The 26650-nt window shown below is 43.1% G+C and overlaps 1 protein-coding gene across 1 annotated transcript in view; it reads left to right on the top strand.

The window, feature by feature from the left end:
• Positions 1-26650, top strand: part of SHANK1 (SH3 and multiple ankyrin repeat domains 1) — a 511391-nt gene that overhangs the window by 121335 nt on the left and 363406 nt on the right. Inside the window, exons 4-5 of the mRNA XM_044281565.1 lie at positions 6895-7003; positions 9511-9662. Of these exons, the coding sequence (XP_044137500.1) occupies positions 6895-7003; positions 9511-9662 (261 nt within the window). The remainder of the gene's footprint in view (positions 1-6894; positions 7004-9510; positions 9663-26650) is intronic.

Genomic DNA, 26650 nt, shown 5'->3' with positions numbered 1-26650 from the left:
TGGTCATGGTTTCTTCATAACATAGTGCAATATGCCTGGAGGGGAGTGTAAGAGGGGGAGGATGGGAGTGGCAGTGGTGAGGAGAGGAGTAGTAGCTCCTGATGTACCTTTGTCACTCTCGTTTGCCCCCAGGGTGGTTACAGTGAAGAGGGGGGCCACTGTATAATAGGTGTAGTTCTCCCCAACCAACGCCCAGGTTGTGGCCTCCTATGCGGTGGAAAGTGAGGTGCCTTTGGTGTCAGAGTGCAGTTTAAGGACAGAAGACCAGATGAGCAATAGAGATATTGCAGATTAACATTAACCAGAAGTCTTTACTGAAGAGGAACTTCTAAGCAATCATCCACATAACATGGAGATACAGTTCCTGAATGGTTACAAACATTGCTGAGGCTTAATTAATAGGTTAACTCCAGGCGCAATCTGCAAAGGTGCACTTTCAAATCACACTGTTCTCTACTTCCTAATTCAGCCAAGGGGTGCTTCACAAGTCCAATAGAGGGATCTATAAGGAGGAATCCACATGGTATTTATGGTCATCCCAGTTGTGGATTTCCTTCCATTGCTTTTGTTATCAGGAAATTTTCCCGCCAAAAAATGCTGTTCACCATCTCTGGGCAGATGTCCATTGCATGGTGACAGCGTTTTGATCGGCTATTGTTGTTGCAATCCCTTTGGGCAAATTTGGCAACGGCTGTTGTATTGGTTATATTGACTGGTCGATTGTTTATTGGGGTTAAGGGCAATTGGCTAGGGGTTCTGGGGCGGGGGTTTGGTTCTGGGGATATAATGTAGGCTATTGGCGGCGGTTTTGCCTCACCTCGCCGTCTCCTGGATATCTTCAACGCCCTCCCACCCTCCACTTTTTCTGTATTGTTATCTATACTTTGTTTTATTCCTTTGATGGTGTCATCACAGCCTTTTTTGTTAACCTGGGGTAATTGCCTTTATATTTGGAAGCATTCTGCTAGAGGTTAAGCTTAGGGCTGAGCTCATGCTTTATATATACTGTATTTTGTTTATTATTTAACAGTTTTAAGTATGATGGTGATTAATATTTTATAGTTATGGTTTCCATTTTTAATCAGTTATGAAGTTTGAATTTATGAGTACAGGTTAATTAATAAAGGCTGTGGCCAATTTTAATCCATTATAAGATTAGATTTGCTTATGTAGGCCTAAGTGTATGGCCTACAATTCCATAATTTGTCTGTGTTTCCTTCAGTGGGGCAGACTCTTCTCCAAGTAGCAGGGATGCAAACGGGGTTTGGAAGCCTTTAGAATATATCTTAACGAGTGCTATGAGTGATCTTATGACTACAGGCCGGAAGCCTTTAGAATAGACCTGGCCAAGTGCTTTGACGTCTATAGCCTTGTGTGTTACCTTCAAAGATTTCCATGCACACCCTTGTGTTATGGCCTCTCAATAAAGTTATGGCTTCTCAATAAGAATGAGTGAATCAGTTTGGACCGAACGGAGTCCAAACTGATTCAGATGCCAGACAAACCCAAATCTTTTCCAGTCCTTTTTGGACAAATCCAGTAAAATGGTGCACAGGAAAAAAGCACTAGTGAGGAAGTAGAAGGTTTATGACATGACCCTGAGAGTAAGTGGGGGGGGGGGGGGGGGAGCTTGCCCTGATTGGCTACCAGGCTGACAGACAGCCAGACCAGTGCTGCAGCAGGCAGAGAGGTGCCCTAGCAGAACAAGCAGAACACCATTCTTTGCTGGTTTGTGAAAGAGGGTAGTCTGCCAGGAAATGATCTTAGGCTACTTTCACACTCAAGTTTTTCATGGATGGATCTGTTCAGATAATACAGCCGTCTGAATCTTTTCATAACGGATCCGTTTGTATTATCTTTAACATAGCCAAGACGGATCTGTCTTGAACACCATTGAAAGTCAATAGAGGACGCATCCGTTTTCTATTGTGCCAGATTGTGTCAGTGGAAACGGATCAGTCCCCATTGACTTACATTGTGTGCCAGGACGGATCCGTTTGGCTCAGTTTCATCAGACGGACAGCAAAATGCTGCAAGCAGCGTTTTGGTGTCCGTCTCCAAAGCGGAAGGGAGACTGAACTGATGCAAACTGATGCAAACTGGTGCATTCTGAGCGGATCCTTTTCCATTCAAAAAGCATTAGAATGTTTTGGACCTCTTGTGAGAGCCCTGAACAGATCTCACAAACGGAAAGCCAAAACGCGAATGTGAAAGTAGACTTAGGGAGTTAGGGACAGTGAAAAATCAATCAGGGACAGTCAGAAATCAATCAATTAAGGTTATTACCAGGGATAGTGAAGTGAAAGGCTAGGATCCCAAAGAAGTATTGTGTGTGTTGTGTACAATAGAAAGGAGCAGGGCAGTTGACAGACAGGGAGAAAGGAGAAGTGCAGGTGCCTGCTATCAGAAGTGTATATATATATATATATATATATATATATATACTGTATATATACAGTACAGACCAAAAGTTTGGACACACCTTCTCATTCAAAGAGTTTTCTTTATTTTCATGACTATGAAAATTGTAGATTCACACTGAAGGCATCAAAACTATGAATTAACACATGTGGAATTATATACATAACAAAAAAGTGTGAAACAACTGAAAATATGTCATATTCTAGGTTCTTCAAAGTAGCCACCTTTTGCTTTGATTACTGCTTTGCACACTCTTGGCATTCTCTTGATGAGCTTCAAGAGGTAGTCACCTGAAATGGTCTTCCAACAGTCTTGAAGGAGTTCCCAGAGATGCTTAGCACTTGTTGGCCCTTTTGCCTTCACGCTGCAGTCCAGCTCACCCCAAACCATCTCGATTGGGTTCAGGTCCGGTGACTGTGGAGGCCAGGTCATCTGGCGCAGCACTCCATCACTCTCCTTCATGGTCAAATAGCCCTTACACAGCCTAGAGGTGTGTTTGGGGTCATTGTCCTGTTGAAAAATAAATGATGGTCCAACTAAACGCAAACCGGATGGAATAGCATGCCGCTGCAAGATGCTGTGGTAGCCATGCTGGTTCAGTATGCCTTCAATTTTGAATAAATCACCAGTGTCACCAGTAAAGCACCCCCACACCATCACACCTCCTCCTCCATGTTTCACGGTGGGAACCAGGCATGTAGAGTCCATCCGTTCACCTTTTCTGCGTTGCACAAAGACACGGTGGTTGGAACCAAAGATCTCAAATTTGGACTCATCAGACCAAAGCACAGATTTCCACTGGTCTAATGTCCATTCCTTGTGTTCTTTAGCCCAAACAAGTCTCTTCTGCTTGTTGCCTGTCCTTAGCAGTGGTTTCCTAGCAGATATTCTACCATGAAGGCCTGATTCACACAGTCTCCTCTTAACAGTTGTTCTAGAGATGTGTCTGCTGCTAGAACTCTGTGTGGCATTGACCTGGTCTCTAATCTGAGCTGCTGTTAATTCAGCGATTTCTGAGGCTGGTGACTCGGATGAACTTATCCTCCGCAGCAGAGGTGACTCTTGGTCTTCCTTTCCTGGGGCGATCCGCATGTGAGCCAGTTTCTTTGTAGCGCTTGATGGTTTTTGTGACTGCACTTGGGGACACTTTCAAAGTTTTCCCAATTTTTCGGACTGACTGACCTTCATTTCTTAAAATAATGATGGCCACTCGTTTTTCTTTACTTAGCTGCTTTTTTCTTGCCATAATACGAATTCTAACAGTCTATTCAGTAGGACTATCAGCTGTGTATCCACCTGACTTCTCCAAAATGCAACTGATGGTCCCAACCCCATTTATAAGGCAAGAAATCCCACTTATTAAACCTGACAGGGCACACCTGTGAAGTGAAAACCATTTCAGGGGACTACCTCTTGAAACTCATCAAGAGAATGCCAAGAGTGTGCAAAGCAGTAATCAAAGCAAAAGGTGGCTACTTTGAAGAACCTAGAATATGACATATTTTCAGTTGTTTCACACTTTTTTGTTATGTATATAATTCCACATGGGGTAATTCATAGTTTTGATGCCTTCAGTGTGAATCTACAATTTTCATAGTCATAGAAAATAAAGAAAACTCTTTGAATGAGAAGGTGTGTCCAAACTTTTGGTCTGTACTGTATATATATATATATATATATATATATATACACACGTGATTACTGCAGCAACACCCACAGTGTGGCAGCAATCTACCTGTATGTATTAAGTTGAAATTGAGCGTCAAGCCTCAGTTGTTCATGTATGTATTTTAAGTTTCCACATGATTGCAATTTAATGTTTTTGGGAGGGTCTTTCAATTTAATTAAGCTGCATATATACACGATTACTGCAGCAATACCTACAGTGTGGCAGCAATCTACCTGTGTGTGTTAAGTTAAAATTGAGCATCAAGTTGTCCATTTATGTATTTTTATGTAAATTTTTTGTGTGGGAGGGTTGTTCAGTGTAATTAGGCAGTATATATACATGATTACCGTAGCAATACCCATGGTGTGCGCAGCAATCTTCCTTTGTGTTAAATTGAAATTCAGCATTAATCCTTAATTGTTTACATATTCTCCATTTCCACAAAGTGTTCACAAACTTTTAAGCACCAATGTATGTCATTCTGGTGTGTTCTTATGTGGCAGAGTGGCATTTAGGTCCTCTGAGGTATTAAGACCCAGGTGTGATTGCTAAAGGAGATCAAGCCACACATGCGTGGTGAACACTCCTTCACTTCAGGGGCCCTGTTCTGGACATAGGAGTGGTGGGACTCACACTTACCGCATTTGGCCAATCCCTTTAAGGGTGGGTTAACATCAGCGTTATGGATTCCGTTTTTGTTTTCTGTTATAACTTGATTATAACAGAAAATAATGGAATCCATATGATGGAAGTCAAAATGGAAGCCTTTAAGAGGCATTCCATTTTAAACCATCATAATAGAAGTCTATGGGAATCATAACGGATCCGTCGGGTTCCTGTTATGCAAGACGAAAAACAAAGTCCTGTCAATAGGACTTTTTTTTTCCGTTCTGCATAACGGGAACCAGACCGATCCATTATGATTCCCTTAGACTAATATTATGACGGAAAGCAAAATGGAATGCCTCTTGAAGACTTCCGTTTTGCATTCCGTCATAATACAAGTCTCTGGGCAGCATAACGGATCCATCCCGGTTTCCGTTATGCAGGACTAGACTCCTGCATAATGGAAACCAGGAGGGATCCATTATGCTGCCCATAGACTTTTATTATAAAGGATCAAAACGGAATGCCTCTTAAGGGCTTCCGTTTTGATTTCCGTCTTATGCATTCCGTTATTTTCTGTTATAACCATGTTATAATGGAAAACAAAAACGGAATCCATAACGCTGATGTGAACCCACCCTAATTTGTGTAGCCTTCAGGTACGTAGGGAAAGAAGGGACATGATCAAAACCTTTAAATATGTTAAAGGTTTAAATAGTGTGAAGGAGGGAAGTGTTATATAATAAGATACTGAACACGAGAACTAGGGGGAGAACAAGCAATGTCAGAAAATATGATTTTACTGAAGGAGTAGTATATGCTTGGAACAAGCTGCCAGCAGATGAGGTTGGAAAATCTTCAGTAAATGAATTTAAACCTCTTTGAGATACCCATATATCTATCCTAAGAGAAAATAGAGGACATAATATAAGGTCAGACTGAATGCACCATGTATTCTTTTTCTTCCTTCACTCTTCGGTGTTTCTATGTCATAATACAGGAGCACGACAACCACATGGTCAATATAGGGGCTTGGTCTGCAACAGACTTACAATGTCATAGAGCAGAACATTATGTGTGGGTACATTGCATTGTGCATTGACACAGTGAACATAGTGGGTTATACTATGACATGACTGTGATATCATTCAAGCATTTAGTCAATCTATCTATAAGGTTAGCTTGTGACTTGATTGTGATGTCCTACTGCAAGCACTGTGCACTCACTTTGTACAGGTGAAACTCGAAAAATTAGAATATCGTGCAAAGTTCATTTATTTCAGTAATTCAACTTATAAGGTGAAATTAATACATGAGATAGACTCATTACATGCAAAGCGAGATATTTCAAGCCTTTACTTGTTATAATTTGGATGATTATGGCTTACAGCTTATGAAACCCCAAAGTCACAATCTCAGGTACCCTTTGCTCAGGGGGTATGGATTAATTAGCTGACTAGAGTGTGACACTTTGAGCCTAGAATATTAAACCTTAATGCAACTCCTTTTAAGTTGCTTTACTGAAATGAATGAACGTTTGCACGATATTCAAAATTTTGGGAGTTTCACCTGAATATGACCAGACTGGGAGGTCACAGGTCAAGCACGGAGAATTTCCATACTTTGACTCCATTACGATGTCATCAGGCAGGCACAGTACATTCAGCTACAGGCTATATGGCCTGTAATGTTTAGTACCATGCTGATTCACTGACCATCCTTTATAATTGCAGGTCACTTCTAAGGTTCCTGGTAATTTTTTTATATTTTATCTCAAGTGCAATTTAATTCAAGTATTAATCTGTATTATGTATGCTGTGTCTTTCCTTCATAGGACCAAGAGGGTAACATGAGAGCTCTTAAATCTGCCATGATAATGTAACCAATATCATAAAGACTGCATCCTTCTTCCTATCCACCATGTGCTAATTATAATACTGGTATATTTTTAAGCAAAAGAGGAACATTGGGCCCCTCAGGCAGTGGGGCCCATGTGCAACTATTATTTTTGCACCTCCTACAGCCACACCTCTGCCCATAGAACCCACATTTTAGAATAAATTAGGGTACATAATAAATACCATGATGCTCATATACCGTCCTGCACATCAGGAGACTGTAAGTTGGAAATGGACTGCATATCCAAGCTGTCCTTCTACCAAATTGTGTGATATTGCTTATTACTTTTGTTGCTGCAGGCTGGTCTGAAAAAGTTTGTGGAGTATGTACAACATGGCTCAGCGGAGAAAGTGGCCAGGCTGCTGGACAAAGGCTTGGATCCCAACTATCATGATTCAGAAGGTGGAGGTAAAATATCTGCCAATAACTGCGTGGAAGGGATAGTTGACCTCTGACACTAGTCCACCAGGGAGCAGATGCTATACACAGTATTGTTTGGGGAATGAAAACTATGACACTAGTTCACCAGGGAATGGTTGCTCATACATCATAGTGCAGTTGTCCTGGATGTTAGGACGGGGGAGTTAGGGTAGGGCTAGAAGGCAATCTTGGCCGCAATAACCATTGTGTGACCACAGACCATTGTGCAGCAGTGCAGCAATTGAACTGAAGGGGTCACAGCGTGACTAACCAGTAGCTGCAACCCCCAGAATCGCAAATAATCCAACAACCTCCAGGATTATTTTTGTATTAATTCTGTGGTCGCGGCAATTTTAGAGTCGTACTGTGACCCCATTCAGTTTAATAGACATGACCAGAACAAAGAAAACCGCAATAAGACTGCACCTCCAATAATAAAAAATGCTATTTTATTGTTTAGGAAAAACACACAAACACTTGAAAACTTGTCTACAATAAAAAATGTGTCGGTATAAGTGAAACCAGGCATAGACACAAAGCTCACCATAGTCCACAGATAAGGACCGAGCGTATAAAGTCAGGGACAATGTAGAATCAAATCAAAAGGTATAATAGTAATGCAACATCAATCAGTATAGAACAATACCTGCAAATAACTGAACTAGAAAGTGAGCATTGTCAAAGAAACTGCCCACGCGTATCACTGGGAATACCCTCAGTTTAATGGCTCCATTGCTAGGCTCTGATCTTTGGTCATGTAACAGATGTTGCTGCCATGATTACAGTATAGACCCAGCCTTAAAGTGGTTGAAAGCAGCAGTCCCTGTCCATTAGTAATAAGGAAATTCTATGGCACTCAGAACATTTTACTTACAGTCTGCAAGTATCCAAATGAGTATACATTTTAGAATTCACCTTTCTCGACACTGCATCTGTGGTGGAGTCAAATAGGGAAAACCTAAAAATGAATTACGAAATGCATACTGACCAGGATATTGACCCACTATAAAAAAAATGTTCTAAATTGCAAAGGGCTATACCACACATAATTGGTAATAGTATAGATCACCATATTTACCCTGTTCTGTGAACACGAAAAAATAAAATAAAACTATGGCAGAATTGTTGTTCTTTGTTTATACTCCTCCTAACCTCACAAAAAGGGAAACGATCAAAAACTGGTACGTACACCAAATGGTACAAATAAAACTGCACTTTGTCCCACAATAAATATGTATTGAGTCTTGGAATGCAGGGACAAAAAAAATGTTTTTTTTTTTAAAGTGGTTTTATTGTGTAAATCTACTAAAACAACGATAGTCGTTTTGACCCAGAGAATAAATGTATAATTTGGCGTAATTAATAAAATGGTATGAGTGGCACACATTATCATTTTCCATTGGAATGGGTTGTAATTATTAAGGGCACCTTAATAATTACAACCCATTCCAATGAAAAATGATAAATAAAAAACATTCTTGCCACTGGATCCTTATAGATTCTGGCAGATTCCACTGACTTTCAGTATACGCTGCCAGAATCTATAAGGATCCAGTTGAAAATTGATCCATTATAGCTGTTGTATTGTAGCTGTGTTATGGGCTGAACACATGATAGTAGTATGATCAGAGCCTTCCCTAATAAATAGAAACAGTGTCGGACTGGGGTGCCTAGGGACCACCAGTAAAATTTATTTTGGGGGCCCATCGTACGGATACATTCAAATATTACCTGCTCACACAGCAGCAAGATGCTACTAGATGATTGAATATGGGGGTCCCTGCCGTACCTTTGAGAAGGTAGGTCCTGGGGAAAAGAGGATACTGGCAGCGTTCCCCTATATCTAGAAGTCATCTCAGCTCTGATCGTATCTATAATAATATACTGGGGGGTTTCTTTAATAATCTATCAAGTTTTTTATTTGAACATAGGCTGGTTGAGGTGCTGTACATTGAATATATGTATGTAGTGTACTGTGTTATGTGCCACTTCTGCAGGAGGTGGGAGACTAGGGGCCCATCTTGCTCAGGGGCCCACCAGAGGATTCACCAGTACCCCTGTGGCCCAGTCCAAGCCTGAATACAAAGCGTTTTGCTAGAACTGGACATATGCTCTCAGTGTATGTCTTCTTCCTATATAATAAATCGAATAGGTAATAAAGGTACAGAGGCGTGAAAATGGGAGAACCAGACACAGTAATGAAAGGCATGATGAATAGGGGGTGAATAGGTTATTGAAGACACAGTACATACTTCTGTGCTAGTAGGTGACCAATCACAGCTCTCCAAAGTCTTCAAAATGGCTGTTTAAGGTGACATAGGAACATCCAACTATAAATAATCTATGTATTTATGTTTTATTTGTTACTGTATACAGGAATATATCTATATTTTGGAAATTAACAGTATGGAATATGTTTGTGATATTATATATTGCATTGGGCATACAATATGTACATTTACATTGACAGATTGATGCCATTTGTTTTTCAATAGAGACGCCATTGAGCATGGCTGCACAAATGGAAGGAACGGTGGATGTCATTAGGATGCTTTGCCTTGGAGGGGCCCACATTGACTTTCGTGCCCGCGATGGCACCACAGCTCTCCACAAGGCTGTCTGCTCCCGAAATTATAATGCGCTCATGGTAAGAATAAAACATTTGTCAATTTGGTTTATTTCCTAACTTGAGTCAATTTCACTTGTTATATAACGGTGCTTGAAAGTGTGCCAACTTAAGAGTTTTCTATATGCCTATGTGTGGCACACTACCTGAGTAAGTGTGTTTATTCTGTCCCGGTTGAGTGCTTGAGACTTCGCTGGTCCTGCTGCCTGCCAGCGATACACTGTCCAATCAGCAGCAGGATCTTTACGCTGCTAAATTCTGATTGGACAGTGTGAAATGCAGCAGAGAGCAGATGCAGTGCCTGGGAGCCTGAATCATATGGAGGTCAGACAGGGGGAGGGATTGCAATCGTATCATCACCGGGAAAAGGGGGTGCCCGCTGGGTGAACACAAGTGGGCGGGCCACGGGCCGCCTCATTCCCCAGCCAGTAAACTGTGTCCTGTGCAGAGTAGACGTAGGGGGTGGGGCTTTCCTTGCGCTCTAGGCCGCCCTGTGCAGTGGGCCCCATAGCAACGGCGTGGTCTGCCTATATTGGCAGTACGCCACTGCATGTGGGGAATGTTTGGTGATCATACATATTTGACAAAAAGCTCTGTCTGGCCAAGTGTGAATTTTTTTTTCAATAAGGAAAGGGAATGAGCAACAACCAGATCCCGTTATCTCTTGTAAAAAGATGAAGTCCAACATGCCTAATCCTTCATTTCCAAAACATTTATCAGTAATGATGGACGAACATCAGCCGGGATGTCAAATGTTTTCAAACCGCGCATTCACGGCGGGCCCCATTCACTTTAATGGCAGGCGAACCTGAAAAACCTTCATGTCATATTTGCAGCCACCAAATACTTACTAGAAGTGCACAAATAGTCCCACAACATGGACAGTGACATACCAGAGGGGGATCAATGGCAAAAATTCACACAAAAAATATTTATTTTAATCTGGGGCCATTTTTATGCGTCTTAAAGAGAAACTCTCAAAAATGTGCCCTGCTAGAGCCTAGAAAGATTTTATTTTAGGCCACGGGATGGGAGTACAGGCCCCAAAAATTAGGCATTAAACTGACAGAAAAGAACAAGTGATTATGTGGCTGGAGGTATATTAGACGGTCAGTGGATAACAATTTTACTGTAGGCCAGTACAGGCCCCAAAAATTAGGCATTCACCTGACAGTAAAGAACTAGTGATTATGTGTCTGGAGGTAAAAATTAGGCGGTCACTAGATAAAATTTTTACTGTAGGCCACTGAATTAGAGGCCCCAAAAATTAGGCATTCACCTGACAGAAAAGGCCTTTTATGCCGCTGTATATACTCAAGACCATTCTTTGTTCTGTGTGGTGGCGGAAATGTGTGGGATGGCATGAGGAAATTCAATTACACGTGGTCGTCACAGGTGTTGAATTCATCTGAGATCCATGCCTCATTCATTTTTAGAAATGTGATGTAGTCCACACTGTCGTGAGCTAGGCGAGTGCGCTTATTGGTCATGATACCCCCGCTGCGCTGAACGTGCTTTCGGACAGGACACTCGATGAGGGGCAAGCCAAGAGTTTCATGGCAAATTGTGCCAGCTTTGGCCACAGGCACACCCAGTAGTTCAGGGGTTCCTCGTTTCTCAAAGAAGCCGTTAACCCAATGTAGTCAATCAGCTGTCGGTCTAGGCGTTCCCTGAGGCTGGATCCGGAGGGAGGCTGCGATGCGTTGACTGCAAGAATGATCTCATATCCGAAGTGACCAACACATCTTCAAACCGCCCTCTTCTTGCAGGCACGGTAGGATTGGTATCCGCACCTGTTTCGCTGTGGGTGGAAATTCCTCTGCTAGCGCCCGCAACAGCAGAATTCAGCATCTCTCGCACCAAGGCCTGGAAGTGCTGCATTCTGAAAACCCTCTGTGATGCTGGTAATATGTCCACCATTTTGTGTTTGTACCGGGGGTCTAAGTACGTTGCCACCCAGTACTGGTCCTTGCCCTTTATCCTTTTTATACAGGGGTCCCTCTTCAAACACTGGAGCATGAAAGCCCCCATTTGCACTAAATTGGAATTGGGGGAGCGCCCAGGCTCCTGCTCCTCGCCCAGGAGAATGTCATCCTTGGTCTCCTCTCCCCAGCCACAGACAACACCAGGGATTCCCAAAAAGTTTAAAGTCCCCCTTAAAGCCTGCTCTTTTTGCTTCTCCTCCTCCCCCAGCCACCATCCTCCTCTAACTCCTCTGATTCCCCCTGGGAATTCATTCAACATTGCAACTTCCTCATCTTCCAGCTCCTCGACGGCTTGATCAATGACACAACGCAATGCCCGCTCCAGAAAGAAGGCGTAAGGTACAATGTCACTGATTGTGCCCTGGCTGCGACTGACCAGTTTGGTGATCTCATTAAATGGCCTCAGAAGTCTGCATGTTGAGCATGAGCAGCCACTGGCGTGGTGAAAAGAAACCAAGCTCTCCAGAACCCGTACAGGAGTTCGTACAGGTAGTCGTTAACGGTACATTGCTGCTGGAGCAGCCTATCAAGCATATACAAGGTGGAGTTCCAGTGTGTCAGGCTGTCACAAATCAGATGTTTGACTGGCAGGTGTTGTCGCCGCTGACCTTCAGCAAGGCGAGCCATGGCCAGAGATTTTCCTGTGCTGCCGCAAGACGTCCTGGACCCTGGGGTATTTGGCAACAAATTGCTGCATGACTAAGTTCAGCACATGTGCCATGCACAGCACATGTGTGATTTTGCCCTGTTTCAGCACGCTCAGCAGATTGGCACCGTTGTCGCACACCACTTTACCAACTATCAAATTGAGCGGGGTTAGCCACTGATCGGCCTGTGACCGCAGAGCTGAAAACAGTGCAGGACCAGTGTGGCTCTTGGGCCTTGGCTTCCAGACACAGCAGCCGCAACACAGCATGGCAACGTCTCACTTGGCACATTGAATAGGTTCTGGGGAGCTTGGGGGTGCAGCGGAAGAGGCGGTAGCAGTGGAAAAGGAGGAGTCAGCGGAGGAGGAGACGGAGGATGGAGTAGGAGGAGGAGAAGAAGAGGCAGGCCTGCATGCAATCCGTGGCGGTAACACCAAATCCACACGGGTGTTACAGGCTTGAGGGCCGTCAGAAGGTTTACCCAGTGGGCAGTAAAAATTATGTACCTTCCCTGCCAGTGTTTGCTAGACCACGTGTCTGTGGTCAGATGTATCTTGGCATCGACACTGTATGCCAGAGATATATTCACTTGCCGCTGAACGTGGCCATAAAGCTCTGGGATGCTCTTCTGGGAGAAATATTTCCTTCTGGGGACTTTCCATTGCGGTGTGCCAATGGCCACAAATTTTCTAAAGGCCACCGAGTACACCAGTGTATATGGCAGTAGTTGGCAGGCTAGCATTTCCAACAAGCCAGCGGTTGGGCAAGAGGGTTATCTGGCGTCATCAACTTTTTACGCTCGAATATTTGGGCCATGGAAGCCTGCCTTCTGCCAGATGAATGTGACGATGGCACGGTGGAAGGTGGAGTGGAGGACAAATGGGAGGAGAGAGGAGAAGAGGCAGGACGTGGAGCGCCGGGAGTTTGGCTTTGTGGGTTCTGACAGCGTTGCTCCCACTGGGCTCGGTGATGGGAGGCCAGGTGCCTTCTTAAGGCGGTCGTCCCTAGGTGAATGTTGGGCTTACCGCGACTTATGCGTTGACAGCACAGGCTGCAAATGGCAACACTATTGTCAGCAGCTGACACGTTAAAAAAAGCCCACACTGCGGACCTATGTGCCAGCGTCCTGGGAGCGCTAGATATCATCGTGCATGGTGGATGGCTCGCTCCAGAGACATTTGCAGTCTGCTTTTTGCCTCCTATGCACTGCGAGTTCTGCCTGCTTCTCCTCCTTCTCCTCTGTCTCTCCCTCTGAACACCCCTCCTTTTCCTCTCTTGTGGGCACCCACGTGACGTCCATCGACACGTCATCATCGTCACCTGCACCACCACTGACATTAGAGATCTTGGAGTAGGCAGCAACAGCAGGGACCAACTTTCTTGGCTGATCTGGGTACTGTCGTCAGACCGCTGGGTGGCTACCTCCTCTTCTTCATCCCATGCCAAGAATGGCTGCGCATTGGTAAGGTCTGGGAATGGATGGGAAAATAATTTCTCTGACTCGAGTGAAGGGGCTATGGTGGTGGTGGTGGTGTCTTAGAGAGTGAGGAGGGTGCGGATACAGAGGATGAGGAGGGTGCAGAAGCTGAAGGCTGTGAGCCACTCAACCAACTCTAGTGCGTCCTTTGACGTAATCACACGCACCTTCTTCAAATTCCTACTTAGACTCCAGCCTGGTGCACCTGCCCAACCACTACCACCCCTGTGGGCCTGCCTCTTCCTCTGCCTGTCATTTTCAAAATGACCCTGTGCCAAAGTCTCTAGAGAAGAGCAGTATTTGTGGAAGCAGGTGTATCAAAGGCTTCAATTACTATTTGGTGGAAGTAGATATATCAATCTTCTTATTCAGTATTTTGTGGAAGCAGGTGTATCGCAGGCCTCAATCAATATTTGGTGGAAGCAGGTATATCAATCCCCTTAATCAGTATTTTGTGGAAGCAGGTATGTCAAACCCCATAATCAGTATTTTGCGGAAGCAGGTATATCGCACCCCTTAATCAGTATTTTGTGGAAGCAGGTATATAGAACCCCTTAATCAATATTAGGTGGAAGCAGGTATTTAGCTCCCCTTATTCAGTATTTTATGGAAGCAGGTATATAGAACCCCTTAATCAATATTTGGTGGAAGCAGGTATATCGCACACCTCAATTTATATTTTGTGGAAGCAGGTATGTCAAACCCCTTAATCAGTATTTTGTGGAAGCAGATATATCGCACCACTCAATCAGTATTTTGTGGAAGCAGGTGTATCGCAGGCCTCAATCAATATTTGGTGAAAGCAGGTATATCGCAACCCTCAATCAATATTTTGTGGAAACAGGTATATAGAACCCCTGAATCTATATTTGGTTAAAGCAGGTGTATCACACGCCTCAATCTGTATTTTGTGGAAGCAGGTATATCGCACTCCTCAATCTATATTTTGTGGAAGCAGGTATGTTAAACCCCTTAATCAATATTTGGTGGAAGCAGGTATATCGCACCCCTCAATCTGTATTTTTTGGAAGCAGGTATGTCAAACCCCTTAATCAGTATTTGGTGGAAGCAGGTATATCGCAACCCTCAATCAATATTTTGTGGAAGCAGGTATATAGAACCCCTTAATCAATATTTGGTGGAAGCAGGTATATCACACCCCTCAATCAGTATTTTGTGGAAGCAGGGATATAAAACCCCTTAATTAGTATTTTGCAAAAGCAGTTATATCGCACACCTCAATCAGTATTTTGTGGAAGCAGGTGTATCACAGGCCTCAATCAATATTTAGTGGAAGCAGGTATATCAATCCCTTTAATCAGTATTTTGTGGAAGCAGGTGTATCACAAGCCTCAATAAGTATTTAGTGGAAGCTGGTATATCAATCCCCTTAATCAGTATTTTGTGGAAGCAGGTATATAGAACCCCTTAATCAATATTTGGTGGAAGCAGGTATATCGCAACCCTCAATCTGTATTTTGTGGAAGCAGATGTATCAAACCCCTTATTCAGTATTTTGTGGAAACAGGTTTATCGCACGTCTCAAACAGTATTTTGTGGAAGCTGGTATATCAAACCCCTTAATCAGTATTTTGTCGAAGCAGGGATATCAATCCCCTTAGGCCTCATGCACACGACAGTATTTTTTCACGGTCCGCAAAATGGGGTTCCGTTGGTCCGTGATCCGTGACTGTTTTTTCGTCCGTGGGTCTTCCTTGATTTTTGGAGGATCCACGGACATGAAAAAAAAGTCGTTTTGGTGTCCGCCTGGCCGTGAGGAGCCAAACGGATCCGTCCTGAATTACAATGCAAGTCAATGGGGACGGATCCGTTTGACGTTGACACAATATGGTGCAATTGCAAATGGATCTGTCCCCATTGAGTTTTCTCCAATTCGATGGTATATTTTAACTTGAAGCGTCCCCATCACCATGGGAACGCCTCTATGTTAGAATATACCATCGGATTTGAGTTACATTGTGAAAACTCATATACGACAGTATATTCTAACACAGAGGCGTTCCCATGGTGATAGGGGCGCTTCTAGTTAGAATATACTAAAAACTGTGTACATGACTGCTCCCTGCTGCCTGGCAGCACCCGATCTCTTACAGGGGGCTATGATACGCACAATTAACCCATCAGGTGTCATAGTATATTCTAACTAGAAGCGTCCCCATCACTATGGGAACGCCTCTGTGTTAGAATATACTGTCGGATCTGAGTTTTCACGAAGTGAAAACTCAGCTCTGAAAAAGCTTTTATGCAGACGGATCTTCGGATCCGTCTGTATGAAAGTAACCTACGGCCACGGATCACGGACACGGATGCCAATCTTGTGTGCATCCGTGTTTTTTCACGGACCCATTGACTTGAATAGGTCCGTGAACCGTTGTCCGTCAACAAAATAGGACAGGTGATATTTTTTTGACAGACAGGATGCACGGATCACGGATGCGGCTGCAAAACGGTGCATTTTCCGATTTTTACACGGACCCATTGAAAGTCAATGGGTCCGTGAAAAAAAAAGGAAAACGGCACAACGGCCACGGATGCACACAACGGTCGTGTGCATGAGGCCTTAATCTGTATTTTGCGGAAGCAGGTATATAGAACCCCTTAATCAATATTTGGTGGAAGCAGGTATATCGCACCCCTCAATCTGTATTTTGTAGAAGCAGGTATATCAAACCCCTTAATCATTATTTTGTGGAAGCAGGTATATCGCACCCCATAATCAGTATTTTGTTGAAACGGGTATATAGAACCCCTTAATCAATATTTTGTGGAAGCAGGTATATCGCACCCCTCAATCATTATTTTGTGGAAGCAGGTATACAAAAACCCCATAATTAATATTTTGTGGAAGAAGGTATATCGCACCCCTCAATCTGTATTTTTTGGAAGCAGGTATATCAAACCCCTTAATCAGTATTTTGTGGAAGTTGTATCGCAGGGTTCAATCAATATTTGATGAAAGCAGGTATATCGAACCCTTAATCAGTATTTAGTCAAAGCAGGTATATCAATCCCTTTAATCAGTATTTTGTGGAAGCAGGCATATTGCACCCCTCAAAAAGTATATTGGGGGGCAACAGGTATATCACACCTGTTGCAAATAGTTATTCCAATAGCGTTTGTCCTTCTATATAGCTGCGGCAAAACAGCAGAACCACACACAACTGCTGCACAATACAAATGCACTATAATATACTTTCTATGCTAGAAAGTATATTATAAGTATATCACACCCTTCAGTATATCACATCTATCGATAGTGCACCTATACCAGTCCTTATAAGGACTTTTGTGGCCCTATTAGCTAGCGTTTGGTGTCCCTAACAGTCTGTCCCTGTTCCACAAAGCAACCTCTCCCTACACTGGCAAAACACAGAATGTCTGCTAGATCGGGTTCTGTTATAGGGTGGGGGTGTGTCAATGTGCTGAAACATCTCAATTGGCTGTCCTGTCCCACCTGATGGATGTGTCAAGGGTCAAAGTTTGGCGCAATGCAAAACAATATGATATACATATTTAGGACCTAACCTGGGTAAGGTTATTTCACTAGTTTATTTACAAATGCCTACACAGGCAATATAAACTATCTTGACCCAGGTGAAAATTAATACTTCCCTTTTATTATGATATATATTAAAAACTAGACACTAAGTGTGTGCGTAGTGCACTTTTTAATTATTCTTAAACAAAAAATAAAGGGGTATTAAAAACACAGTCGCCACTCCACTGATGGAGGTATTTGTTGGTCACTTACAAGGGGCGAAGAGATGTGCACTCTCACCCTTATCACTATAGAGGCAGGATACTGCCGTAATACTGTTTGCAGTGTTATTGCTAGCTGAGTGGGGTTGTCAAACCAACCATGTGATGTAGCGGGAGAATTGATGTATCAACCCACTATGAAATTAATGCATTAAACGTCTCATGTACTCTTAGACTGACAAATGTGTTAGTGGCAGTTAGCACTGCAAGCGGACATAGCACACAGTAGTAGATACCGTGTCTAACTAATTGTTGAACCAAACATAGCAATGTTGGCCAGCCGGACTACTTTTTGCTAGTTAGCAGTGGAGTGGTGCACAGCATTTAAAAACTAAAACTGCTCCCTGTTTCGCCAGTATTCTGGCTTCTTCAGGGGTAAATGGCCAGCCATGCAAAACAATATAGCGCATGTGAACATCGGCATATGTTCGCATGTTTGGCGAATCGCTATCGAGCAAACTTTGCGGCGAAACGACTACCAGGCGAACCGCAAGGCCATCTCTATTTTTCAGAGGAAGATTTTAGCTGAATGGAGAGGGCACAGGCAGGAGTCCGCTCTGCTTAGCTAATCCCGGCATAGGGTACTGATGTGCTATGCCAGCATTCAGTCAAGCTGAGGGGGCACATTGTCCTTTACACCCCCCTTTTCTGCAGTTCAGTGGAATCCGCGCACCGCTAACAAGGCAGTTATGACAGAATACTGAATCACAAAGGCACCCAGGACTATCGGGTGCTTATTTCTTTAGTAAAACAGCAAAATCAATTAATAAAGTAAGAAAATTTAAAACATTTCTTTTAAACGTTCAATAAAAGTTTAGTTACTCTTTAAGTAGTCGACCATTCCTACTGAAATTGGTAGCTTCTAGCAGCTTTCATCTAATATATATGAGCACCTTAAAGAGGACCTTTCATGTGTTTTACTTATAGGAGCTAAATACTAGTGATGAGCGGCAGGGGTTATATTCGAATTTGCGATATTTCGCGAATATTTTGTAGAATATTCGCGAATATTCGCGAATTCGAATATTCATTATATTTTAAAAAATTACTTGCAAAAATCGGTAAAGTAACGATCGCGTAATATGCGAATACTACGCGATCAAAACAGACGTGAGTCAAAAACGAATATATAGCACTATAGAATATAATGCTATATATTTGTTTTTTAGAATATTCGTCATTTTTTTCCATTTGAAGTTATAATTCCTCCCTGCTTAAGTTGCTTGTCAATGATGAATATTCTAAAAAAACTAATATATAGCACTATATTCAATATAGTGCTATATATTAGTTTTTTTAATTATTCGTAATTTTTTTCCATCTGAAGTCATGTTTCCTCCCTGCTTAAGTTGCTTGTCAATGACGAATATTCTAAAAAACAAATATATAGCACTATATTCGATATAGTGTTATATATTCATTTTTTAGAATATTTATAATTTTTTTATCCCATCTGAAGTCATGATTCCTCCCTGCTTAAGTTGCTTGATAAGCAACTTAAGCAGGGAGGAATCAGAACTTCAGATGGAAAAAAATGATGAATATTCAAAAAAACTAATATATAGCACTATATTCTATAGTGCTATATATTCGTTTTTGACCCACGCCTGTATTGATCGCGTAATATTCGCATATTACGCGATCATTACCTTGCCGATCTTTTGAGTAAAGAAAAAAATGACGAATATTCGAAAAACGAATATATAGCACCATATTCGAAATATTCACAAATTCTCTAAGTTACGATATTCGCGATAAATATTCGTAATTCTAATATTCGCGCTCAACACTACTAAATACCTGTCACCCAGTTTCTTTTTAAAACATTGCCCCTATGCCCTGCTGCGCCCGCCTGAAGGAAAGCTGGGTGGCAGCATCAGCGGGGGGTACCCCGCAAGTACATGTACTGTATTTAGCTCCTATAAGTAAAACATGAAAGGTCCTCTTTGAGGGTGTGCAGTGGACTGGGAGGCCACCCAAGTAGCACATCAAGGGAAGGATACATTTTATAATAAGGCTCTCTTTATTTACCACAACATGTATTGTATTTTGTGTAGACTATGTACAGTTCGTTAAAGCTGTATTTACTGTATTCAAGCAAATCCCAAAATGCTAGATTTAAAATGAACCTGTCATCAATGTTATGCTACCCACACTAACGGCAGAATAAAGTAGAGACAGGTGAGTTGATTTCAGCGGTCTGTCATTTATAGGTTAAGAGTAGGGATGAGCGAACTCGAACTGTATAGTTCGGGTTCGTACCGAATTTTGGGGTGTCCGTGACACGGACCCGAACCCGGACATTTTCGTAAAAGTCCGGGTTCGGGTTCGGTGTTCGTCGCTTTCTTCGCGCTTTTGTGACGCTTTCTTGGCGCTTTTTGAAAGGCTGCAAAGCAGCCAATCAACAAGCGTCATACTACTTGCCCCAAGAGGCTATCACAGCCATGCCTACTATTGGCATGGCTGTGATTGGCCAGAGCACCATGTGACCCAGCCTCTATTTAAGCTGGAGTCACATAGCGCCGCCCGTCACTCTGCTCTGATTAGCGTAGGGAGAGGTTGCGGCTGCGACAGTAGGGCGAGATTAGGCAGATTAACTCCTCCAAAGGACTTGATTAACTGATCGATCTGCAGCTGTGGATCATTGAGCTGCTGATCCTCAATTGCTCACTGTTTTTAGGCTGCCCAGACCGTTTGTCAGTCACATTTTTCTGGGGTGATCGGCGGCCATTTTGTGTCTTGTGGTGCGCCAGCACAAGCTGCGACCAAGTGCATTTAACCCTCAATGGTGTGGTTGTTTTTTGGCTAAAGCCTACATCAGGGTGAAGCTGTCACACCAAGTGCATTTAACCAGCAATAGTCTGTTTATTTTTTGGCCATATACTACATCAGGGGCAAGCTGCGCCTGTCACCAAGTGCATTTAACCCTCAATGGTGCGTTTGTTTTTTGGCTAAAGCCTACATCAGGGTGAAGCTGTCACACCAAGTGCATTTAACCAGCAATAGTCTGTTTATTTTTTGGCCATATACTACATCAGGGGCAAGCTGCGCCCGTCACCAAGTGCATTTAACCCTCAGTAGTGTGGTTGGTCAAGCTATCACACCAAGTGCATTTAACCAGCAATAGTCTGTTCATTTTTTGGCCATATACTAAATCAGGGGCAAGCTGCGCCCGTCACCAAGTGCATTTAACCAGCAATAGTCTGTTCATTTTTTGGCCATATACTACATCAGGGGCAAGCTGCGCCCGTCACCAAGTGCATTTAACCCTCAGTAGTGTGGTTGGTCAAGCTGTGACACCAAGTGCATTTAACCAGCAATAGTCTGTTCATTTTTTGGCCATATACTACATCAGGGGCAAGCTGCGCCCATCACCAAGTGCATTTAACCAGCAATAGTGTGGTTATTTTTTGGCCATATCCCAGTCTAATTCTGTCACTAAATCCATACCGGTCACCCAGCGCCTAAATACTAGGCCTCAAATTTATATCCCGCTAAATCTCTCGTTACCGGTGTCCTGTTGTGGCTGGGAAAGTTATTTAGTGTCCGTCAAAGCACATTTTTTGTTCTGGGTTGAAATACAATTCCCAATTTAGCAATTTAAAAATTTAGTGGTTTCTGCTGTATCAGAGCTATTTGAAATCTATCCCTAAAAGGGTATATAATATTCAAGGTGCACATAGGGTCATTCAGAATAACTTCACACACCCGCTACTGTGCATTTCCAAGTCTAATTCTGTCACTAAACCCATACCTGTCACCCAGCGCCTAAATACTAGGCCTCAAATTCATATCCAGCTAAATCTGTCGTTAGTGCTGTAGCTGGGCGAGTTATTTAGTGTCCGTTCAAGCACATTTCTTGTTCTGGGTTGAAATACAATTCCCAATTTAGCAATTTCATAATTTAGTGGTTTCTGCTATATCAGAGCTATTTGAAATCTATCCCTAAAAGGGTAGATCATATTGAAGGTGCACATAGGGACATTCAGAATAACTTCACACACCCGCTACTGTGCATTTCCAAGTCTAATTCTGTCACTAAACCCATACCTGTCACCCAGCGCCTAAATACTAGGCCTCAAATTTATATCCAGCTAAATCTGTCCTTAGTGCTGTAGCTGGGCGAGTTATTTAGTGTCCGTTCAAGCACATTTCTTGTTCTGGGTTGAAATACAATTCCCAATTTAGCAATTTCATAATTTAGTGGTTTCTGCTATATCAGAGCTATTTGAAATCTATCCCTAAAAGGGTATATAATATTCAAGGTGCACATTGGGTCATTCAGAATAACTTCACACACACCCGCTACTGTGTATTTCCAAGTCTAATTCTGTCACTAAACCCATACCTGTCACCCAGCGCCTAAATACTAGGCCTCAAATTCATATCCAGCTAAATCTGTCGTTAGTGCTGTAGCTGGGCGAGTTATTTAGTGTCCGTTCAAGCACATTTCTTGTTCTGGGTTGAAATACAATTCCCAATTTAGCAATTTCATAATTTAGTGGTTTCTGCTATATCAGAGCTATTTGAAATCTATCCCTAAAAGGGTAGATCATATTGAAGGTGCACATAGGGACATTCAGAATAACTTCACACACCCGCTACTGTGCATTTCCAAGTCTAATTCTGTCACTAAACCCATACCTGTCACCCAGCGCCTAAATACTAGGCCTCAAATTTATATCCAGCTAAATCTGTCCTTAGTGCTGTAGCTGGGCGAGTTATTTAGTGTCCGTTCAAGCACATTTCTTGTTCTGGGTTGAAATACAATTCCCAATTTAGCAATTTCATAATTTAGTGGTTTCTGCTATATCAGAGCTATTTGAAATCTATCCCTAAAAGGGTATATAATATTCAAGGTGCACATTGGGTCATTCAGAATAACTTCACACACACCCGCTACTGTGTATTTCCAAGTCTAATTCTGTCACTAAACCCATACCTGTCACCCAGCGCCTAAATACTAGGCCTCAAATTCATATCCAGCTAAATCTGTCCTTAGTGCTGTAGCTGGGCGAGTTATTTAGTGTCCGTTCAAGCACATTTCTTGTTCTGGGTTGAAATACAATTCCCAATTTAGCAATTTCATAATTTAGTGGTTTCTGCTATATCAGAGCTATTTGAAATCTATCCCTAAAAGGGTAGATCATATTGAAGGTGCACATAGGGACATTCAGAATAACTTCACACACCCGCTACTGTGCATTTCCAAGTCTAATTCTGTCACTAAACCCATACCTGTCACCCAGCGCCTAAATACTAGGCCTCAAATTTATATCCAGCTAAATCTGTCCTTAGTGCTGTAGCTGGGCGAGTTATTTAGTGTCCGTTCAAGCACATTTCTTGTTCTGGGTTGAAATACAATTCCCAATTTAGCAATTTCATAATTTAGTGGTTTCTGCTATATCAGAGCTATTTGAAATCTATCCCTAAAAGGGTATATAATATTCAAGGTGCACATTGGGTCATTCAGAATAACTTCACACACACCCGCTACTGTGTATTTCCAAGTCTAATTCTGTCACTAAACCCATACCTGTCACCCAGCGCCTAAATACTAGGCCTCAAATTTATATCCAGCTAAATCTGTCCTTAGTGCTGTAGCTGGGCGAGTTATTTAGTGTCCGTTCAAGCACATTTCTTGTTCTGGGTTGAAATACAATTCCCAATTTAGCAATTTCATAATTTAGTGGTTTCTGCTATATCAGAGCTATTTGAAATCTATCCCTAAAAGGGTAGATCATATTGAAGGTGCACATAGGGACATTCAGAATAACTTCACACACCCGCTACTGTGCATTTCCAAGTCTAATTCTGTCACTAAACCCATACCTGTCACCCAGCGCCTAAATACTAGGCCTCAAATTTATATCCAGCTAAATCTGTCCTTAGTGCTGTAGCTGGGCGAGTTATTTAGTGTCCGTTCAAGCACATTTCTTGTTCTGGGTTGAAATACAATTCCCAATTTAGCAATTTCATAATTTAGTGGTTTCTGCTATATCAGAGCTATTTGAAATCTATCCCTAAAAGGGTATATAATATTCAAGGTGCACATTGGGTCATTCAGAATAACTTCACACACACCCGCTACTGTGTATTTCCAAGTCTAATTCTGTCACTAAACCCATACCTGTCACCCAGCGCCTAAATACTAGGCCTCAAATTTATATCCTGCTAAATCTCTCGTTAACGCTGTCCTGTTGTGGCTGGGAAAGTTATTTAGTGTCCGTCAAAGCACATTTTTTGTTCTGGGTTGAAATACAATTCCCAATTTAGCAATTTCATAATTTAGTGGTTTCTGCTATATCAGAGCTATTTGAAATCTATCCCTAAAAGGGTATATAATATTCAAGGTGCACATTGGGTCATTCAGAATAACTTCACACACACCCGCTACTGTGTATTTCTAAGTCTAATTCTGTCACTAAACCCATACCTGTCACCCAGCGCCTAAATACTAGGCCTCAAATTTATATCCTGCTAAATCTCTCGTTAACGCTGTCCTGTTGTGGCTGGGAAAGTTATTTAGTGTCCGTCAAAGCACATTTTTTGTTCTGGGTTGAAATACAATTCCCAATTTAGCAATTTCATAATTTAGTGGTTTCTGCTATATCAGAGCTATTTGAAATCTATCCCTAAAAGGGTATATAATATTCAAGGTGCACATTGGGTCATTCAGAATAACTTCACACACACCCGCTACTGTGTATTTCTAAGTCTAATTCTGTCACTAAACCCATACCTGTCACCCAGCGCCTAAATACTAGGCCTCAAATTTATATCCTGCTAAATCTCTCGTTAACGCTGTCCTGTTGTGGCTGGGAAAGTTATTTAGTGTCCGTCAAAGCACATTTTTTGTTCTGGGTTGAAATACAATTCCCAATTTAGCAATTTCATAATTTAGTGGTTTCTGCTATATCAGAGCTATTTGAAATCTATCCCTAAAAGGGTATATAATATTCAAGGTGCACATTGGGTCATTCAGAATAACTTCACACACACACGCTTCTGTGCATTTCCAAGTCTAATTCTGTCACTAAATCCATACCGGTCACCCAGCGCCTAAATACTAGGCCTCAAATTTATATCCTGCTAAATCTCTCGTTAACGCTGTCCTGTTGTGGCTGGGAAAGTTATTTAGTGTCCGTCAAAGCACATTTTTTGTTCTGGGTTGAAATACAATTCCCAATTTAGCAATTTCATAATTTAGTGGTTTCTGCTATATCAGAGCTATTTGAAATCTATCCCTAAAAGGGTATATAATATTCAAGGTGCACATTGGGTCATTCAGAATAACTTCACACACACACGCTTCTGTGCATTTCCAAGTCTAATTCTGTCACTAAATCCATACCAGTCACCCAGCGCCTAAATACTAGGCCTCAAATTTATATCCCGCTGAATTTGAATACAATACATTGGGCCAAATAATATATTTGTTGTTGTGGTGAACCATAACAATGAGAAAAACATCTAGTAAGGGACGCGTGGTGGTGTTAGTGGACCCTCTGGTGCTGGGAGAGGACGTGGCCGTTCTGCCACATCCACACGTCCTAGTGTACCAACTACCTCAGGTCCCAGTAGCCGCCAGAATTTACAGCGATATATGGTGGGGCCCAATGCCGTTCTAAGGATGGTAAGGCCTGAGCAGGTACAGGCATTAGTCAATTGGGTGGCCGACAGTGGATCCAGCACGTTCACATTATCTCCCACCCAGTCTTCTGCAGAAAGCGCACAGATGGCGCCTGAAAACCAACCCCATCAGTCTGTCACATCACCCCCATGCATACCAGGGAAACTGTCTCAGCCTCAAGTTATGCAGCAGTCTCTTATGCTGTTTGAAGACTCCGCTGGCAGGGTTTCCCAAGGGCATCCACCTAGCCCTTCCCCAGCGGTGAAAGACATAGAATGCACTGACGCACAACCACTTATGTTTCCTGATGATGAGGACATGGGAATACCACCTCAGCATGTCTCTGATGATGACGAAACACAGGTGCCAACTGCTGCGTCTTTCTGCAGTGTGCAGACTGAACAGGAGGTCAGGGATCAAGACTGGGTGGAAGACGATGCAGGGGACGATGAGGTCCTAGACCCCACATGGAATGAAGGTCGTGCCACTGACTTTCACAGTTCGGAGGAAGAGGCAGTGGTGAGACCGAGCCAACAGCGTAGCAAAAGAGGGAGCAGTGGGCAAAAGCAGAACACCCGCCGCCAAGAGACTCCGCCTGCTACTGACCGCCGCCATCTGGGACCGAGCACCCCAAAGGCAGCTTCAAGGAGTTCCCTGGCATGGCACTTCTTCAAACAATGTGCTGACGACAAGACCCGAGTGGTTTGCACGCTGTGCCATCAGAGCCTGAAGCGAGGCATTAACGTTCTGAACCTGAGCACAACCTGCATGACCAGGCACCTGCATGCAAAGCATGAACTGCAGTGGAGTAAACACCTTAAAACCAAGGAAGTCACTCAGGCTCCCCCTGCTACCTCTTCTGCTGCTGCCGCCTCGGCCTATTCTGCTGCTGCCGCCTCGGCCTCTTCCTCCGCCTCTGGAGGAACGTTGGCACCTGCCGCCCAGCAAACAGGGGATGTACCACCAACACCACCACCACCACCTCCGTCACCAAGCGTCTCAACCATGTCACACGCCAGCGTTCAGCTCTCCATCTCACAAACATTTGATAGAAAGCGTAAATTCCCACCTAGCCACCCTCGATCCCTGGCCCTGAATGCCAGCATTTCTAAACTACTGGCCTATGAAATGCTGTCATTTAGGCTGGTGGACACAGACAGCTTCAAACAGCTCATGTCGCTTGCTGTCCCACAGTATGTTGTTCCCAGCCGGCACTACTTCTCCAAGAGAGCCGTGCCTTCCCTGCACAACCAAGTATCCGATAAAATCAAGTGTGCACTGCGCAACGCCATCTGTAGCAAGGTCCACCTAACCACAGATACGTGGACCAGTAAGCACGGCCAGGGACGCTATATCTCCCTAACTGCACACTGGGTAAATGTAGTGGCAGCTGGGCCCCAGGCGGAGAGCTGTTTGGCACACGTCCTTCCGCCGCCAAGGATCGCAGGGCAACATTCTTTGCCTCCTGTTGCCACCTTCTCCTTCTC

Source organism: Bufo gargarizans, chromosome 2 (assembly GCF_014858855.1).
Source record: "Bufo gargarizans isolate SCDJY-AF-19 chromosome 2, ASM1485885v1, whole genome shotgun sequence".
NCBI lineage: Eukaryota > Metazoa > Chordata > Amphibia > Anura > Bufonidae > Bufo > Bufo gargarizans.
This window is presented reverse-complemented; position numbering and strand designations above follow the sequence as displayed.